Below are 21,784 nucleotides of genomic sequence, written 5' to 3'. Positions count from 1 at the left end.
CACTGGGTAACTCACCCGAGATGAGGACTGCAAGGATTGAGGTTCAGCAACCCACCGTGGGCTCCACATGCAACCAGCAGTGAGTATATACTCCTTCAGAGGGGATGAATTGTTCATAGAAAACCCACCAGCACCAATGGACTTTGCCTCTTAGGTATTGTCCCTCCTTCCTGACCATGCCTCAACACCCTGGTTGCCCACGATGTGTGGCTTGGTTTCTTCCTCTCTACTCTGTCTCCTGCTGCATCCTTTATGGCTTTAAAGGATGAGCGGCAACATACTATGGTAGAAAGAATGTGGCTTTACAAGCAAGGTAGACTTAATTTCAAATCCCGGCTCCGGTATGTGTCAGTTGTGAGTTCGTAGGCAAGTTCCTTACTCTTTTGTGCCCATTTTTTCATCTGTAACGTGGATAATGATATCTATTTCATAAGGCTGCTGTAAAGTTTAATGAACTAATGCTTGCAAATGCTTAGCCCAATGTCTGTTAGAGGTTAAGTCTTCAATATGTATCAGCTGTTTTCATGAAGTCAACCAAGGGAAGGATTGTCTTCAGGCAGCTGTACAGATTACACCGAATGTGATGGAGTGAATAACATGCTATAGATTTCCTATGGTTAGCAAAACATTGGAAGTGGTCTAAATTTCTAACAAAAGAGAACTAGTTAGATAAATTGCAGAGTATGCGCTAGAAGAACCCTCTATTTCGGGCACCATGTATGGTGTAATCCGAATGTCAGTTGTGGTTATCCTCTGAGATCCCAAAATTGGCTTGAACAGTATCCCACATACAGTGGGAAGTCCCGGAGGCACAATCCCATAAGGATTTGGTGGCAAGGTCCCAGGAGGGCGAGGGTGTGGCGGGAGTGATATTTGCCTGGTCACCTCTGTTGCTTCACTGACTTTCCCATTTATGAGTTATCTTGCTTCAGTATCTGCAAGCTTTCTTTCTGCATTAGTCATAGCACACTGAATCCTACTCCCTTTCTTTCACTCCCCAAAACAACGCTGATTCAAAGCTGTGTGTGCAACAGGCTTTTACTGACTACTTGAGACAATGAAGAGGATTTACAGTGTGAAGCCTTTTTGCCCTCCTGCCACCAGGGAGTCTTTTCACGAGTCCCTGAGAGGCTCCAGCACCCAGAGACCAAGCCCTGTAGCTTGGGTCCACTTTTCCTTTTCTGCTGCCCAGCCCCCTACCCTCCATTGTGTACTGACTTTCTCTGCAGAAGAAGGGATTTGGGGTCTTACTTTTCTAAAGAAGCCTAATAAGGTATCTTAGGAAACAAATGTAGTTTTGCCTCAAAGAGAACCCTGACGTTACTGTAATTTTGTATATTTGCGTATCTGACCCCACAGGCCACTGGGAGCTCTTTTAAGGGCAGGAATCTATGCCCGATCTATGTCTCGCGAGGTTGGGAATCCATGTGCTGAAGCTAAATTGCCTGGGTCCAAATACTGGGTTTATTATTTACAAGTTATGTGACCACTGTAGGAAATGAGCTGTAGGGAGGATTGAAATAAAAGAGCTAGTGAACTTAGTGTCTGAGGCATACACTGGGTACTCAGTAAATGCCCGCACTGATTATTCCCAGAAGGATTCTTTGCTGTCAGTCTGCAGTGACTAGCTTCATGCTCGGAGACACGTCATTCTAAGCTGAGAAAAGGCTTTGGTGTGATTAACTCGGTTTCCTGATGTAGAAGGACAAAGTATAAGTTTTTAGACAATTTTTTTTTTCCCTTAGTAAGAAAGACTGTAGTTCAAATATTTGGACACAATAAAGGAAACTTTTACTTAACCAGGTTGGGAAAAAGAGTGGAAAAGAGCTCAATTGTTTCATCTAAACAGTAACAGGCCACAAAACCATTTTAGGCTTCCCTTCTCATTACTAATCACTTAACACTGATGATTCACTTTGGGTCTTTTTTTCTCTTTCTACATACAAAACAGAACAAGGCAAGTTTAAAAATTCTTTATTTGAACTTTAGACAAGGAACAAGTATTGCATTATAAAGACTTGTTTAAAAGCATGACATAGTCTGTTGTCATTGTTTCTTTATGTGTTGTAAACCAACATAAATATTAAGGAAGAGAATGGTATATCTTTCCTCTGCATCTTTAACCCATTCTTAACGGAGCATGGATACAACCCTTAGAAAGAAAACCCTGGTGAAATGGCATCTCTAACACTCTCTCCTCAGGTTCTAATGGCTCCAGGGGAGAAGCACTGTTGGTCTTAGCCTAACCATATTGGCAACATGACAGGAAACTAGTATCTCTAAGGCCAGTAGTGCACAGCAGTTTCCATCTAAAATTCTATTTATTTTCCCACCATCTTTTATGAAGATGACTGACCTAGAAATTAGGGCTGAGTGTGAGTTAAAATGGTCCAATATACATTTACTGTGAAAGTCAACCTGCTCATCTCTATCTGGGATGATCCTACTGGGGGATATGCCAAACTTCCTGGTTTGCTTATTAACTAATGGTCACCGACATCGCTGGCGGCAAGCAGCAGGACAGTGTGCTGTTTGCTGACCTTGGCAAATGATAAACTATGGTTTATTTAATCCTTGGTTCCCCAACTTAATATCATTTAAAGTCTTTTAATGTGCTAAAAGTCTCTAAGGCAGCAAACTAATATGTTGAATATGGTGTCCACTATTTCACAGTGACTAGCCGTGACATGATTCATATGTAGGATCAGGTTTCCTGATCAAGATACCTTTGTCATCCTTCTTTTTATAAATTCTGACAGATAATCTGACAGATATCAACATAGATATTAATGCACAGATATTAGAATAAACTGCTAAAAGTTCTAGTCTTATCCAAAATAAACTTTGTTTTAAGCTTAGTCTTTAAAAATATAAGTTAACAGGATACATTCTGATTTCTTTTTTTCAGGTAAGAGAAAACTGTTTTTCTTTTTAATGTGCATAGTTCCAGCTGGACTCCAGCAACATTTTTGGGGGTAGTCCAATACTGTTTCCTAGAAAATTACAAATTAACCACAACCCCTAGGGAAACAGGAATTGCTCCATCCCAAATACTGTCAGGGGTAAGAATAAAAATGTCTTACATTTCATTTTCTTTCTTTAAGCTTTATTCTTGTTTTTAAGGTAAAAGTTATTATTAGTATTCCTATTAGCAGCAAAGATCCTAATTTCTGTAAATTAAAATGACTCAGGACTGACAGAAGTCACATTTTCGCAAAGAATGAGAGATTCACAGCAGGTAATAAATGTCTATCAATTTGGGCATTAAGCAATCTTATTTGAGAGGTTAATTCGCACGAAAACAGCCAATAGTATGCAAGGTCTCATGTGAAGTTCAGGCCTATGACTCTGCAGCAGGAAGCTGAGTTGGCCCAGCCGTATGCAGTGGAAAATGTCCATGTGGTCAGACTGAAGAGGGGGCATATGGGCTCTTACTCTGGCTCTTCAATAAAAGTGGTTACTTCTAACAGACAGTTGAAAGTGGAAGCTGCTTTGAAACTTTTCAAAGTGTTGTTAGAAAGTCTAGTACAATGACAAGTTTTTCTGATATGCTGTCAAGTTTCACAACCTGAGCTTAGTGAAATGGCAAGAATCAGAAAATAGTACAAAAATTGCAAGGAGCTCGAGAGTTCTCCAGTTTTAGTCACTCCAAATGCCACAGCAGCAGCATCTTATCAGAGTGTCACTGCTGTGACTACTGGGGGTTCATTCCCAGGAGGAAGATTCGAGCCAGGAAAGTTTGATCAGGACAGTGCCTCTTTTAAAATGCTAGAAAAATTAGTTTGAATCCCAAGTTTCTTGCCTGTTTCTAAGTAGTGTTTATTCAGAACACTCAAGAATGACTCATATAACACGGCTGCCTTCAAATACCGCCATGTCTACTTCCTGCTAACAAGAAAAGGCAAAGAAATGCCAGCTTTGTTCTGGAGACTGTAGTCATTTAAAAAAAAAAAATTAGAAGATGCTCTGAGCTTTTATAATTACAGGGGGTTTTTCACTTGTGAAAAGACAACCCCCCACCCAATAACCTAAACTGCAAGAACGGCAAGCAATACATTTGTTTCAAGATGATCCTTTCACAAACCCTAACTAACTTTGGAAAGAGGCATTTTACACTGCCGCCCTAATGGAGCTGTGTCCCTGTTCTGCTGAGTGAGTTAACCCCACGGGGAAGAAGCTCCTGACGTCTGACTCAGTAGACAGCATGAGGGCACATCCACTTCCATTAAGCCTTAAAAACTTGGAACTTGCAACTAAGTGGAAAAACCATTCCCAGCAGTCTCTGCCATCACCTCTCAAGACAGTAGTACTGGTGGCCCAAAGGGCACAGAGTCACCTAATAGGCAGACTTGCCTCCTCCATGAGCTTACCTAACATTCTCACAAGCTTGCAAAATGCCACTTAAAAACTCAATAAATTAAAAAATCACACATACACACACACACACACACACACACACACACACACACACACACACACACACACACACACAGGTCCCCCATAATTCCTGGCTGCAATCCCCAAAAGGCCTTCTCACCAAAACAATTAAGCCAAAAGACCAGTTTATTCATCAGGCAGAGCAATTTTCCATTTCCTAAAGGACCTTGAGCTAATGTACAGACATGACAATAAAAACTACCATTGTGCCCCGAGATTAACAGTAGCCTCGACAGCAGTTTAAAAAGTAGAATACTTGTCAGCTGCCTTTCACTCATTTCCTGAAACTTTACCCTGAGGAGAATCCTGTTCCCTCATCTCAAAAAGATCAATCCAAGAACGGGTAATGACAAGGGGTGGAAGGGTCAGTGAGTGAAAAGCGAAGGAGGCAAGGCTCCCAGACTGCTTTTCGTGGTCACTTCACATACTATGGGATACACTTAACCCACACTTTCACCTGAAAGAGAGGTGTTAACGTGACATAATGAAGTCTTCAGTCTGACCAGTTGGTAAAATGGACACAGGAAAACCTGGGAATAGAGGGATAAAGTAAAAGCAAGTGCCCCAAACAAGGAATCCACGTGATGGTTTGTTTTTGTGTGATTCAGCGCAAAGGAGAGGACGGAAGCACCATCTACAGTCACTCCACACACACGGTATTTGCATCCACCGTGATGACTACGACAGTTGCAGGAGAAGACTGGCAGCTTGGGAATGACCATGTTGCCACTGCCTACCAGCCATGGTAGCAGCCTCTTGTCTGGCTAATTCACAGGACAGAATGGGAAGGAGCAGGGCCAGGAGAAGACAATCCATGAGAAGACTGCCCCGCAACCTAAAGGTCTTCTAGGCACTTGCCTTCTATTCCTTGGCGCCCCTTAGAAGCAAGAGTGGTCCCCAGGGAAAATGGGTCTTGTCTGAAAACCGCCTGGGGCAGCCAAATCAGAGAGGAGTGCTGCCCCGACTTAAAATGGTTGCTACGTGGCTAACGGATACTTTTCAAACTCCAGATTCCCAGGGAATAGAGCAGCAGAGTCCCCTTCTTCCCCTCACAAGAGTTAAACTGATTTCCTCTGAAAGCGTCTAACTGGCTTGAGCACAGAGGCATCACTGTCCACAAAGAAGTGCTGGTGAGTCTTCAAAATTATCTAGGAGCCACGCCTAATTTCACAGGCAGAAAACTAACTCACTCAAGGTAGGCCTTGAGGAGTTGATATAATGTCTCGTTCCTTTTCTTGCAAGGAGGAAGAGATTGATACAGTGTGGAATGGAAGGGAAGAAATCTGACAAGAGCAAGTCAATTAGGACAGGAAGCGGTGTTTGCAGAATGAATTCTATGGAGAAATTCAAAAGTTTCATAGGAGGAGAGGGTAGAAGACTCACTTTTAGAAGCTGAAGGTAGAAATCACAGAGGAGACAGTCAAAGTACAAGTGAACAAAGTAAGATATTTTTCTGTTTTGTTTTTGTTTTTAATAATGGGAGGACAAAAGAGTTAATTCCTTCACTGCCTTTTCACTGGAGAATTGAAAATGATTGCCATACTATGGGATGCACTCCACCAGCAGGAATCTAACTTGCCTGTCTGCAAAGTTTTAAAGGAGTGAATACTTATCAATTCTCAAGAGAAAAAGCTCTTGTTTGTTTAAATGTAAAGTCACCTACATGCTCCTTAGCTGAACTGGGTATCATATCAATAGAAGGTGTGTAGTGTGTGGAGATTCACAATAAAAATGAAGGATTTGTCCTGTGGTCCTTGAGGATCTGAACCAGATTACTAAAGAAAAGACATAAGTACGTGTGCTAACACTCAGTGGCCCATGGTCCTCAGAATAAACGGTAGCTGTGGCTTTAATCTTAAACTGCAATCACATCAAACTTTCAGTGTTTTAAACATATGTATTAATGAAGCTATCTCCTCTTTCAAAGCCCGCCTTCTCTTCCATTTCATTCTCGCAAATTTGCTACCCACCCCCGACCCCAATACAGTTGTTCACATGCAGTCTCAGGTGTGAACCGAATATCGCAAGATAAACTTTACCACCGGGGGATTTTCCCCTTTACCTGACACTCCAAATTGTTTTGACTCTTTTGGGGATGCTTTTGGCTCTTCTGGCTTTGACATTTGCTTTCCAATAAGCACACATCCACAATTGGTTTGCATTAAGTTGATGAAAGATCTAATGAGTGGAAACATATGGGTGCTGTTAAATAAAAGTCTCTTTACCATAACAATAAGTGAAATGGCAGAGAGGGGAAGTGGATCTTATTTGAAAGCATATGACTATTTAAACACAAAACAAATACAGAGGGAAAAGCAATTCAGAAAGGTACAGAAAAAAATTATCTACACCAGACAACAGTGGAGGATGCAGGTCTACACATGCCTGTGGAGATATGCTGCTCCCCTTGTGTCTGAGTTCCAGTGCTTTCCGAGTCGATGGGCAGATGGTGAAAAATAGAGCAGCTTCTTTTTTTCTCTTCTATCTCCTGAATTCTATTATGAGGCAGTTCTCTGCTTGCCACCAAGGCAGAAAGAAGCATTTCTCTCATCCACTCACCGGTCTGGCAGGGTCCCATCCTTAGTTTTCCATTGTAGCCCCTGGGTACTATTGTAGTGACTCAGGGATGGTGCTGACAACGTGGGCTGCCTCTGTGGCTGCTGGAGGGGAACCAAAGAAGGTGTTGGTTTGATTCCTCTGCTGATCTCGGAGGTAAGGAGGAACTGACGAGCTTTTGATGTGGAGGATCCTGGTGTCCATCACCTGACAGTCAATCTGCATCATCACTTCATAATCCTGCCCATTGATCACATTCTCTGCAGACAGAAATAAACACAAGGAATAAATATTCAACAGAATGTGCAATTCTGCTATAAGCTTCAGTCCCAGAAAGACATCAATGCGCTTCAAGGGTGTGAACTGTCAGCACGCTTTCAAGGGTACAGAGAGACTTCATCAGTCACTAAGCAGAGCTACAGTGCCAGGATGGCCTGTCCTCACCTCAATTCTAGTTCCCAAACCACCTTCACTGGCTCAGTAAAGGCTGGAGCCACTGTCAGAGTTAATACCACAGATTATCTGTCCACAGACATTATATGTCTTGTATGCTTTCCATGCAGTGTATCACCACGACTGGACCAACTGGAACAGCAGGAGATTTCAGTTGGGGGAGGGGAGAGTGTAGAGGGAAGAATACTTAAGTTCTCCCCTTCCAACAGTGGGCAGGAATAATTGTCAAAGGGACCACCATATCATGCGAAAGGTTAAGGAGACCTTGGCCAGGACTGCCTGGCTCCTGTTCATCAGTAATACTTCTAATTTCATGAAGACATTCCCAACTATGAATTTAAAGATTTGTGCTTAGGAACATAAAATACAGTGAAGACTGACAACAAGTTGTAGACATCTGATAATCATGCTCTTTCCCAGAGACCACTGTCACTTCTGTTCCCTATTAAGGCAGTCCTTAATTTCAGTTCTGGATTCCAGGTACAAAGAGAGCCATACATTTCCAATTTGGGATTAAAAGGAATGCTATAAGGACTTCCAGGTAAACTAGAGGCTATTGGCATAAGGGAACGGGAAAAACCACATAGAGCCATGCTTAACACATATGGGGTAACTTACTATCATGAGTTTAATATACACAGACATGTACTACACTCCATTCTTCCTGTGAGGACAAAAGCTCTTTATTTTCGGGAGAAGGCCAAATTATTCCCCGATTTGTAATTCTAGGTGGTCATTTTCCAACTTGTAGTCAATGAAACTTGGGCATAAAACTGATGGCAGAATTATAAATAGATAACATCTTTCAAGACCAGCTGGACATTCATAGCAATGCAGTTAGAAGATGTGTAAACTTGGAAGAATGCTGGGGAGTCAACGTGGCACCTCAGTTCGCATTTTCAGCCATGAATCCAGAGCTGGGTGTGGGACCAGGAAGAATGCTGGCGAGGGCCTAGTCTTGCACTGCCTTTTCATGAGGGTGATATACAGCCAACCAGTGATTTCAAAATTAAACATTTGGCTTCTCCGGGGCAAAGAATTGAACTTAAAAGTGGAATTCTTTCTATTCCATTATCTTTTTTTTTTACTACTACACCAGGCGTGCCAAGTATTATAAATCCAGAGGAAGAAAATCCAAAGTTTGACATTTGATCCTCAGATTCCATTATGTTTGGGAAAATTGAACTATGGAGCTTGTAACTTAACGAGGCAGGAAATGACTTAAGGAGATCATCTAATCTGGGGTGTCTTAAATTCTCTAATGGGGTGCCTAATGCACAGGCTTCAGGGAGTCCATAAGTTCCCTAAAATTGCATGCAAAGTTTTATTTGTATGTGCATTTTTCTGGAGAGGGGGTACATCAAATTCTTAATGAGGTCTATGACCCCCTAAAAGTTAAGAACTATTAAATCTAATAATCTATCAACTTTAAGTGCCTTGAGCAGATCATATATCCCATTTTAAGGCCAATGGAAGACATCATTATTCCACTTCTATTGGTTGATTGCCTGTTTCAATTTCTAAAATAGTCTCCATTGATGGTGAATTTCCCATTACAAGTCTTATAAATCTCTTCAATTACAGTTGAAGCTAATTTCCTTCTTTCCCAGCCTTACTAGCAATGAAGAGCAGTTGGTTGCTGCTGTGTAATAACTAACCCTACCTATTCTTTAAGACCATTGCTGTGAACACTTAACTCCAATATTACAACTCCTGCCACTTTGTAATGGCTATCAAATCATTTACTTATCTTTAGAGGATTAAATCTGATTGGCTGTAAGTTAGCCAACGTTTCCTATCAAAGTGATTTCTTTTCCAAAAAGTAAGCAATGGAAGAAAGACAACCTGTTAATGTATTTGGAGTCATTACATTCAGAACATGTGACAGGGTTCAGATTTCAAGGTGCCACACTAGTCATTTCCTTTTGGAACCACGGGCGCTCTCTGTTTTAGAAAAACTGAAAGACTGTGTGCATATACACACACACACACACGGACACATTGAGACACAGATGATCAAATAATGAAGAACACATGTATAAAAGACATGTAATATACATGACTAATTTTTACTACTTTCCTAGATTAACTCAGAATCCAGATGACAGTTTAAGATCAAGACTAGGTTCTGTCATATAGCCCCTACCACCTGCAGAAGTTATTAGAGCCCATGCGCCTGCTATGGTTTAAACTGATAACTGGAGTTCTTTAATAGCTTAAATGTTGGGAAGAGATGAAAAACCTGGTGATATGAGCTCAGATGCTTGGGGGAAAACTAAAGCTGCGACCTGATTCCAAAACCTGGGAGTCCCTAGTCATGGCTGAAATGGTACTGTTATCTTAAGCCCAACCAGGAGGCTCATGCTAGGTACGGTTTGGGTGGCTTTAAAACGGATTCTGTTCTTCACTCCTTTCTGAACTTCTAGGCCAAGGAAACAGTCAGCATTACTAGAAGAAGATTCTACCAGATAGGATGTGAACGCCTTAAACCGAATTTAGGAAGCCCCTTCTGAATGACAAGCTGGAAAATTTAGGTTTAAAGTGACACGCCATTAGGAATCCCAAGTTACCCAACACCTCTAGAAAATAGTTAAAGGGGCTACAGCAATTTCTTTTCTTCAGTCTACTCTGTGGGACCTTATAAAAGTCCTTTGGTTTTCAGTATTGACCCCCTTGGATAGTGAGTGAGGTGGTCTCTATTACTGATGAGGTTCTAATTATTTTAATTAAAGGAGGACAGAATGGGAAACAGCTTATGATAACTTGTGGTTTTCATAGGCCCCTCCCCTGCACTGTCAGGCATCTGTTCACACGATCTGCTTCCAGGAGCATCAGAGAGGCTCCGAAACTCCTCCCCCAAGTGGCAGATGAAGCTCCCGTTATCCTTTACTTTCAGACTTTGAGCATAGTTAATAATTGACCACCCTCGGAAAGGACATTTTCAACTGTTGCCTATAATTTGTGCCTCGGTGTGAATAAAATATACCAGAGGAGGTTCTAACTGGAGAGATGAGAACCTGAAGACTCTGGTGGCTCAGGTAGGGAGGAGAGGAACAGCCTCTGAAGGAAAACCCAGGCAGGATGTGAGAGGCTGAGGACGGACGGCACACTTTCATTAAGGGCCAGGCCTCCATTATGAATAGGCAGTGCCCCAGTAATAAGAGAAAACATTACAGCTCATGGGCTTGCCGACAAGAGGGAACAAAGTCAACAACTAGGGAGTTGTTAGAGCTGAGTTATGTGAAAAGACTGCTGAAGGATTTTTGTGTACTTAATGAAAAAGACAGTGACTGGGAAAAACAGAACCAAAAGTTACAGTATGGAGCACAAATGTTAAAGGTTCACTTTCCCTCTTCTATTAGCAAACATTTGGGTGCCGCACAAGCGATATAAATAATCTTATGTTCTGGGACTTCTGAAGTGAACAGAATGAGAAGAAACACTGACCTGAGTCAGGAAAAAGGTATGAAATATGAATACTTCAAATTCAAAATTGATCAGGCAAATAAAAAGGAAAAGAGATGACTGGCTTCAAACATGAGCGCCAGAAAGTGAGTCTGAATGCCCAGAGGGGTTGGGAAAGCAAGAAAAAAAGTGCTTGGACACTGGCGGTGGAAAAACTCTAGGCAATGTGGAATTCTGAACAGCCTGTAAACACACAATAACTGAATTAAGAATGGCCTGCCAAGGGGCTGTTAGCTGGGAGATGACTAACACACACACCAGGACCTTAACCATAAACAGAATTTAAATACCGCCAAATTTCACAGAAAGTTTAATTTTAAAAAATGACAAGACTTCACCAGTGCTTTGCAAAGACTATGTATGATAAAACAAGATTTCTGTTCAGAATCAGACACCAACCCTAACAAGAGGCAGTTTGCTCTGTGTAAGCTAGGCTGGTGACAGGCAGTGACAGGCTGTCAGGACCTGTGCCTGAATCCTGTAGGGTGTGGGGTATGTGTGTGTATGTGAGGGAACATGGAAGGTAAATAAAAATCCCCCCTTCCACTGATCACAAGAGATACCTGCACCCAAAACAAACACGTGGAAAAATCATGAAAGAAATCCAGAAGGGTAAGAAAGAGGAGACAAAGGAGACAAAGGAGACAAAGGGAAGGGAAGGCGGGAATACAATGAACAATCAGGGGTGAAACATCACATGTTTTCGGTGGCTTTCAAAAACTTCCAAAGCTGACTTCACCATGTCTAACCAATCTTATCTCCAATGTTTAACCGGAGTCCTGGTTTTGACCATCCCAGAGCACCATGAATTTTATCTTTGCTAGTACTTTATCCTCTGCTTGGAAAAAAAAATTAAAAAGCTCTTTCTGCTCTTCTCTACCCAAATTCTCCATCCAGTCAATTTCTATTAACCCTTTAAGGCCCATTTCAAATCCCACTTCTAAGAAACCTTCCATGAAAACTCTAGCATTGATCTTTTTCTTTATAACCAATATATAAATGTTCCATGTCACTGAATATGTTAAAATGCTTATAGAAAAACGGTTTGGCTCCTTTAAGAAACGTTGGGCATTTCTGAAGGTAGCGGGTGGGGGATCAGTGGTAGAACTAGATAGAACCTCTCCCTCAACAGTGGGGAAGAAGACTGAGTGAGTAAGTACCAGTCGTATTGCAGATGCAAACACAAAATATGCTTCCGACTTGAAAAATCTTTCTGGAGACATAAGGGAGAACACTTGCAGGAGCAAAGAGCTCCTAGCAACCACCATGTCTGCCCTTTGCCGTTTCCGGGACAGAGGAGAGATTTCAGGCTGTGAGTGTCCAAAGGCAGGGAGGGATGGCGGGAGGGATATTATTTGTTTAACTGCAAGACAAATCAGGATTTGTTAAATATTTAAAAAATACATGTGTATTTATTTTTTTATTGAAGTATAGTTGATTTACTACATTACATAAGTTTCAGTTGTATAACATAATGATTCAGTATTTTTATATATTTGACTCCATTTAAAATTATTATAAAATATTGGCTATATTCCCTGTGCTGTACAATATATGTCTGTATTTATTTTATACATAGTAGTTTCTACTTCTTTATTCCCTACCCTTATCTTGCCTCTCCCCCTTCCCACTCCCCACTGGTAACCACTAGTTCTCTGTATCTGTGAATCTGTTTCTGTTTTGCTATATTCAGTCATTTTATTTTTTAGATTCCACATATAAGTGATAACATACAGTATTTGTCTTTCTCTATCTGGCTTATTTCACTAAGCATAATACTTTCCAGGTCCATCCATGTTGTTGCAAATGGCGGAATTTCCTTCTTTTTTATGGTTGAGTAGTATTCCATTGCAGATATATACCACATCTTCTTTATCCATTCATATGTTGATAGACACTTAAGTTACTTCCATATCTTGGCTATTGTAAATAACGCTGTCATGAACATTGAGGTGCATGTGTCTTTTTGAATTAGTGTTTTCGTTTTTTTCAGATATATACCCAGGAGGGGAACTGCTGGATCATATGGTAGTTTTATTTTTATTTCCTTGAGGAACCTCCATACTGTTTTCCATAGTGGCTGCACCAATTTACATTTCCACCAACAGTGTACAAGGGTTCCCTTTTCTCCACATCCTCTCCAACATTTGTTATTTGTGGTCTTTTTGATGATAGCCATTCTGATGGATGTGAGGTGATACCTCATTGCGTTTTGATTTGCATTTCTCTAATAATGAGTGATGTTGGGCATCTTTTCATATGCCTGTTGGCCATCTGTATGTCTTCTCTGGAAAAATGTCTATTCAGGTCTTCTGCCCATTTTTAAAAAAATTTTATTTATTTATTTTTATTTTTGGCTGTGTTGGGTCTTTGCTTCTGTGCAAGGGCCTTCTCCAGTTGTGGCAGGCAGGGGCCACTCTTCATCGCGGTGCGTGGGCCTCTCACTGTCGCGGCCTCTCCCGTTGTGGAGCACAGGCTCCAGACGCTCAGGCTCAGTAGTTGTGGCTCACGGGCTTAGTTGCTCCGCGGCATGTGGGATCTTCCCAGACCAGGGCTCAAACCCGTGTCCCCTGCATTGGCAGGCAGATTCTTAACCACTGCGCCACCAGGGAAGCCCCCTTCTGCCCATTTTTTAATTGGGTTGTTTTTTCAAAGTTGAGTTGTATAAGCTGTTTATATATATTTTGGATATTAACCCCTTACTGGTCATATCATTGCAAATATTTTCTCCCATTTTCTCAGAAAACAGCTGTCTTCTCATTTTGTCAATGGTTTCCTTTGTTGTACAAAAACTTAAGTTTAATTAGGTCCCATTTATTTACTTTTATTTTTATTTCCTCTGCTTTAGGAGACAGATCCTAAAAAATAGTGCTACAATTTTTGTCAAAGAATGTTTTGTCTATGTTTTCTTCTAGGAGTTTTATGGTTTCCGATCTTACACTTAGGTCTTTAATCCATTTTGACTTTATTTTTATATATGGTGCTAGAGGATGTTCTACTTTCATTCTTTTATATGTAGCTGTCCAGGTTTCCCAGTACCACTTATTGAAGAGACTGTCTTTTCTCCATTGTATATTCTTGCCTCTTTTGTCATAGATTAATTGACCGTGTGTGGGTTTGTTTCTAGGCTGTCTATTCTATTCCACTGATCTATGTGTCTGTATACAGTACCATACTATTTTGATGACTGTAGCTTTGTAGTGTAGTCTCAAGTCAGGGAGTGTGATACCTCCAGCTTTGTTCTTTCTTCTCAAGATTGCTTTGGCTATTCAAGGTCTTTTGTGGTTCCATATAAAATTTTTAGAATTGTTTGTTCTAGTTCTGTGAAAAATGTCATGCGTATTTTGATAGGGATTGCATTAAATCTGTGGACTGCTTTGGGTAGTACTGTAACTTTAACAAGATTAAGTCTTCCAATCCATGAGCACAGGATATCTTTACATTTATTTGTGTTGTCTTCAATTTCCTTCATCAATGACTTAACAGTTTTCAGAGTACAGATCTTTCAACTCCTTGGTTAAATTTGTTCCTACATATTTTATTCTTTTTGACGCAATTGACTGTTTTCTTGAATTCTCCTTCTGATAGTTCATTATTAGTAATAGGAAAGCAACATATTTCTGTATATTAATCTTGCATCCTGCAACCTTGAAGAATTCATTTATTAGTTCTAATAGTTTTTTTTGGTGGACTCTTTAGGGTTTTCTATATAGAGTCATGTCACCTGCAAACAGCGACAGTTTTACTTCTTCCCTTCCAATTTGGATACCTTTTATTTCTTGTCTGATTGCTGTGGCTAGGACTTCCAATACCATGTTAAATAGAAGTGGTGAGAGTGGGCAGCCTTATCTTATTCCTGATGTTATAGGAAAAGATTTTAGCTTTTCATTGTTGAGTATGATATTAACTGTGCGTTTGTCATAAATGGCCTTTATTATGTTTAGATATGTTCGCACTATACCCACTTTGATAAGAGTTTCTATCATGAATGGATGTTGGATTTTGTCAAGTGCTTTTTCTGTGTCTATTGAGATGATCATGTGATTTTTATCCTTCCTTTTGTTAATGTGATGTATCACATTGATTGATTTGCAGATATTGAGCCATCCTTGCATCCCTAGAATAAATCCCACTTGACTATGATGTAGGATCCTTTTTATATATTGTTGAATTTGGCTTGCTAATATTTTGTTGTGGATTTTTGCATCTATAGTCATCAGAGATGTTGACCTGTAATTTTCTTTTTTTGTAGGGTCTTTGTCTGGTTTTGGTATCAGGGTAATGGTGGCCTCATAGAATGAATTTGGATGTGTTCTCTCTTCAATTTTTCAGAACAGTGTGAGAAGGATAGGTATTAGAATTTGTTAAATATTACATGGGTGTTATATTCCTGAACAATGGGGAGGCAGATGAGAAAGAGCTTATCTAGTTAGAAGATCTATAATAATTTCATTAAAAAAGTGTATGGGCCTAGAACAATGTATACAAAACCCACCAACCCTTAAGGAGCACTTGTAGTGGTCATGATGATTGAAGGGAACTACTAAAATTTAATGGGCAGGGGCCAGGAAGCTGAACAGTCTGTAATGCACAGGGACAGTCCCATGCAAAACTGTCCTGTATCTCATACAATATTCACATAAGCTAAAAAAAAAAAACCCTGATTATTACTATGGTAATAAACTCACTGTTTTACATTTAAACATAGAGCGCTTTTACATGGGTTTTATATACACTAAATTTCCAGGAATAAACTACTGAATAATAATTTATTTATTTAATAACACCTCGTGCTTCTGCATGCCAGACACTGTTCATCTAATTCTCAAAACAACCTAATTCAGGTATTATTATTATTATTCCCCATTTTATAGATGAGAAAACTGGAACATAGAAACATCATGTGATTAGCCACTCAGCTGACAAATGGCAGAGCAGGAAGTTCAAACCTAGGCAGAGTGTCTTTAGAATACATTCTTATAACCACTCCACTATGCTGGCAATATTGTTTTTTTTCTGAACATAACCAAGAATTATTCATCATTTCAGAAAATCACATCACCAGTGGCAAACACAATCTTGGTATCTGGGTCACTATCAGGAAACTCTAGTATAAGTTTGCATTTGTAGCTGTTGCATTCGCAGTGATAGTACATATTGGTTCAAGCACCTGATGTGCTCACTGTGTCTTCTAATGCAATATAAGCATAATAATATATAATGCCTGAACACTATATATATTTATTAATTCAACAAATATTTACTGAATTCCTACCATGTGCCAGGCACTGAGGATACAGTAGTGAACAAAACAGAAGAAGTGAGGAGTGAGCCATGCAGCTGTCGAGGGAGGAGTTGAGTGCACATATGTCTGAGATTCCGGGACATTTTAGTGCAGAGGACAGGCAAGCAGTAGGAAATAGGGGTAAGGACTGATTGGTAGGGAAAAACAGGGCTAGAAGACTGACTGGCAGGAGAAAACAGAGCTAGGACTGTAACTTTGGAGTTATCTGCAGACAAGACAGATGGAGTCCTGAAACCAAATGGTACTCTTGGGGGAAGAACAATGGGAACATGTGTGTTAAGAAGGATGGGCATGAACCCACAGAATGGGAGAAAATATCTGCAAACAAAGCGACCGACAAGGGATTAATCTCCAAAATATACAGACAGCAGATGCAGCTCAGTATCAAAAAATGAACAACCCAATCAAAAAATGGGTGGAAGATCTAAATAGACATTTCTCCAAAGAAGAAATACAGATGTCCAAAAAGCACATGAAAAGATGCTCAACATCACTAATTATTAGCAAAATGCAAATTAAAACTACTGTGAGGTATCAGCTCTCACTGGTCAGAATGGCCATCATCAAAAAATCTATAAACAGTAAGTGCTGGAAGTGGGGGGAAAGGGAACCCTCCTACACTGTTGGTGGGAATGTAAATTGGTACAGCCACCATGGAGAACTGTATGGAGGTTCCTTAAAAAACTAAAAATAGAACTACCTGATCCTGCAATCCCACTCCTGGGTATATATCCAGAGAAAACCATAGTTTGAAATGATACATGCACCCCAATGTTCATTGCACCACTATTTACAATAGCCAGGATATAGCAGCAACCTAAATGTCCATTGACAGAGGAATGGATAAAGAAGATGTGGCACATATATACAATGGAATATTACTCAGCCATAAAAAGAAACGAAATTGAGTTATTTGTAGTGAGGTGGATGGACCTAGAGACTGTCATACAGAGTGAAGTGAGTCAGAAAGAGAAAAACAAATACCATATGCTAACACATATATATGGAATTTTTTAAAAAAATGGTTCTGATGAACCTAGGGGCAGGACAGGAATAAAGATGCAGATGTAGAGAATGGACTTGAGGACACGGGGGGTGGGGGAGGGGAAGCTGGGACAAAGTGAGAGAGTGGCATGGACATATATACACTACCAAATGTAAAATAGATAGCTAGTGGGAAGCAGCTGCATAGCACAGGGAGATCAGCTCGGTGCTCTGTGACCACCTAGAGGGATGGGATACGGAGGGTGGGAGGGAGGCTCAAGAGGGAGGGGATATGGGAATATATGTATACATATAGCTGATTCACTTTGTTATACGGCAGAAACCAACACAATATTGTAAAGCAATTATACTCCAATAAAGATGTAAAAAATAATAAAATAAAAATGAAGATGTGGTACATATACACAATGGAACATTACTCAGTCATAAAAAAGAATGAAATAATGCCATTTGCAGCAACATGGATGGACCTAAAGATTGTCATACTGAGTGAAGTAAGTCAGACAGAGAAAGACAAATATCATATGATATTGCTTACATGTGAAATCTAAAAAAAGGGTACAAATGGACTTATTTACAAAATAGAAATAAAGTCACAGATGTAGAAAACAAACTTATGTACCAAGAGGGAGAGCGGGGAGGTGGGGGGAATAAATTGGGAGATTGGGACTGACATCTACACACTACTATATATAAAATAGATGACTAATAAGGACCTACTGTATAGCACAGGGAACTCTACTCAATACTCTGTAATGACCTATACGGGAAAAGAATCTGAAAAAGAGTGGGTATATGTATATGTATAACTGATTCACTTTACTGTATGCCTGAAACTCACACAACACTGTAAATCAATTATACCCCAATAAAAGTTAAAAAAAAAAAGGATGGGCATGAAGGAAAAGGGTAGGTCTGTGGTTTCATCAGATCACTGATTATTATTATTATTATTTTTTTTTTTTTGCGGTACGCGGGCCTCTCACTGTTGTGGCCTCTCCCGTTGCGGAGCACAGGCTCCTGACGCGCAGGTTCAGCGGCCATGGCTCACGGGCCCAGCCGCTTCGCGGCACGTGGGATCTTCCCGGACCGGGGCACGAACCCGTGTCCCCTGCATCGGCAGGCGGACTCTCAACCACTGCGCCACCAGGGAAGCCCGATCACTGATTACTTTTAACTGAGAGACCAAACTCAGTTTGTAACCTTCATTCATTCATTCAGCAAGTGTTTGCGCACTGACTATATGCTAGGCATGGTTACAGACTCTTATAAGCATTTAGATCCCATTTTCTGTATCCAAATTAAACAGAGGGTGAGTTTTCTAAAGAAAAATGGATACCATATGATGGGTCACAAAACTGTCAACCAACATTTACCGAGTGCCTTAAACTGTAAGGAATTACAGAAGAAAATGAGGTTTCTTCCCTTATGCAGCTTACAGGAGTGTTGCAAAGGCAGCAGAATTACATTTAAAATATTGGTAAAACATCAAACAAGTGCATTTCCTCAGAAAGGCCTTTTCTTACTACCAAAACTCAAGTAGCATCCCCAGATCATGTCAGTTCTTTTCCTTCACAGCACTTATTACAATGTATAATTAAACACTGGCTTGTTTACTAATATATGCCTCCCCACTAGACCATCAACTCCATAAAGTCAGAGTATGTCTGTTTCATTCAACACTGCATACCCAGAGTTAGCAAAGTCCCTTCTCAGCAGACAATGAAAAATACAGAACGTGGTTAGTAAGGCTGTCCTTCATACTTGCTAGTCATGTCATCAGGTAATTCTTTGCTTTATGAAAGTTCCACCATTCTTTGACCCAACTTGAGAACGTGCCATCCTAGGATAGTTCAGAAATGGTGGCAGCAACAAAGAATTTCTAACATCCTCAAACAAAAAAATAATCCTATTAAGACCTCTGAAACACAGCCAAAGTCACTGCTCTTCAACCCCAAGTATATATTTTGAATTCGTAACCATCAACAGTGACTCTTTTAGAGATGACCACATGAAATTTATCCCCGGGGAAATTTAGGGGCTTATGCTACAGAGGTCTAAGCTATAAAAGGTCAAGTTCCTACTTTTTCTCAAGTTCAGCTCCTCTAGAGCTTTTGATAGTTTCCTAGAATGATTTCAGGAAATCTGGCTAATTCCATAATTGTTCAAAGACTAATGGTAAGACGCAAGGGGGAAGAGATATGGGAGCATATGTGTATGTATAGCTGATTCACTTTGTTGTAAAGCAGAAACTAACACACCATTGTAAAGCAATTATACCCCAATAAAGATGTTAAAAAAAAAAAAAGACTAATGGTATTAGTTTTGCTTTACACCCTGGACTTGCCTACTCTTTCCCTGAAAATGCTGCCCACATATGTGAGGGGATTTTCCATCAGATCATAGAAAACAGTTACAGTTCACTGATCTCCATCAGCCCCTGAAAGATCATTAAAATGGACATGACAACATTATTACTCATTTCTTCAAACTGATTCTAAACTACCAAATTGAAATCTGATTATGTAATTTCAATTAGTGCCTCAAAAACTGAAAACAAGTGAACTTCAGGTATGAGTGGCAACAAAGGGACCCATAAGAAGACTGGATTGGGGTTAAAATTCATTCTGAAAGCTGAGTGAACCAGACCTAGGACCTGATTTGCTGCCCTAAGACACAGTTTGGAGTTTTAGCCTAGAGCCTGGGCTCAACTATAGGGATGGCCAATAACTTTATTGCTTCTAATAATTAAATCACTGGCACCAAGTATTGGAAAACTGTTCAATGGTGTCACAATCTGAAATTTGAGAACCATAAGAACAGAACCAATGTTCAGAAGCACTTCCCTATAAAACCAGAACATGTGGAATAACTAGCCCGCAGGCAGATTAAGGACCAAACCTCCGCAAGTACTGACATTGGGTTAAAGGGCACTCGTTCTTCTGAAAAATAGTGGCTCTGTAATTGCATTTAAAGTTAATATATGGGAATTATACATTCTTCTCAGAGCATTAAAACGTCTTTCTCTGCAATATTTCTGCCATTGTGTTGGGCAGGCTCAGCTTCTAAGAGGAATCACTGAATCAGAATCAGAATCAGATGAAGGAACCTGAGGCCTGATACTGTCATATTACTCTCAGCCTATTAAAAAGTCTAGCATACTTTTTATTCATAAAATGGAAACTTAAAGTATTTTGGAAACAATAGTCACACAATACCAACTACATTCAGAAAAACTCACTCACACGCTAGAAACAACTGTCAACAGGTCAAGATGAATGAGACCTGACGTGGTATTGCAATTGCAGACTAAAAACCAATAAAGTGAATCATTTATATATGGCCAGAAGGCAGTTTGCATAACACTGAAGGCAGCCGTTCTGCATTTGTTTTTAATAGGAGGAAGTGTCTCTTCCCTTCCACATTAGCTCAGATATAAAACCTGCTGGAGGGCACAGAAACAGGTTAGGGGCTCTGTAAACTCCTGAGGCTTCTCAGACACACCCATTCCTGAAGCTCCATTCAACTTGGACACCTCCTAGGAGGAGCCACACTAGAATGTCAGCTCCCTGAGAACAAGGCATTTTTATTTGTTTCTTCACTGCTGAATCCCCAGTGTCTGGCACACAGAAGGCACTCAATAAACATTTTTTAATAAATGAATGAATGCGGCCTCGGCTGTGTGGAAGTGGCCCCACAGGACGCTGACTTAAAGAGGGTGTTAGTATTCCCCTCCGCCACACTCAGAGAACTGAGCTAAACAAGAATTAGAGTACGGCAGCTCCCTCAGGAGAGACAGGCTGTCCTATGGATTCAGTTTTTAACTAGAGAATTCCTTCCCCCTCAGAAAAAAAGGCAGGAGTGGAGGTAAAAGGGAAGTGGAGACCAGGCTCACAGGTCAATGTCCACAACATTATTTGCCATTCTGTGTCTCATTTTCTCCACTGAAATGTCTGCAGTTCTGTCTGCAGTAAACCTGGCTGCTTTTCAATCACATAATGTTCAGGAAAACCTGGACATTTGAGAACTTTCATGTGTTTACTCCCCTCAGTTACTTACAACTGATAGTTTTGTAGGCTTACATAAGTGAAACCCAGGGAATAGGTCTTCATAAAGGTGTCTGCATTTATAAATAGTTCTATTGCTCTGTTCAAGCTTTGTAACATGCAGCCCTGCCTGCAGCCGTTTCATTAACAACAGGTAAGGCCAAATATATGTTGAGATTCTGAGATTGTTAATTCAGTCTCATCTTTAGTTGAAATTTAAGCAAGTGTTGAGTCATCTAAGATTTTACTTCTTCAGAACTTAAAAAAATTTATCTTTTAGACACAGAGGTCTTTGATAACAAATAGGATTTAAAAAAAAAGTCTTAGTTAAGAAACTAATGCAGATATCACTCGTAGATATCTGGAAAAGAAATAACTGATGACTGATGCCTTTTTAGACATTCCCATAAATGACTGAAGCTCACTGTGGCATTTTCAGCGTTCACTTTACTCTTGCAGATGAAGTAATCAGAAAATTACTGGAAAAGATTTTTCCTTTTGCTACTATTGGAAACCA

General features: G+C 40.2%; 1 protein-coding gene across 1 annotated transcript in view; it reads right to left on the bottom strand.

The window, feature by feature from the left end:
- Positions 1 to 1,843: 1,843 nt before the first annotated feature.
- ATF6 (activating transcription factor 6) overlaps positions 1,844 to 21,784 on the bottom strand; it is a 220,086-nt gene continuing 200,145 nt past the window's right edge. The window contains exon 16 of the mRNA XM_060033171.1: positions 1,844 to 7,253. Within this exon, the coding sequence (XP_059889154.1) occupies positions 7,045 to 7,253 (209 nt within the window). The 3' untranslated portion in view covers positions 1,844 to 7,044. The remainder of the gene's footprint in view (positions 7,254 to 21,784) is intronic.

Source organism: Delphinus delphis, chromosome 1 (genome assembly GCF_949987515.2).
Source record: "Delphinus delphis chromosome 1, mDelDel1.2, whole genome shotgun sequence".
NCBI classification, from domain to species: Eukaryota; Metazoa; Chordata; class Mammalia; order Artiodactyla; family Delphinidae; genus Delphinus; species Delphinus delphis.
Note: the sequence above shows the minus strand (reverse complement) of the source record. Positions and strands in the feature narration are given on the sequence as shown.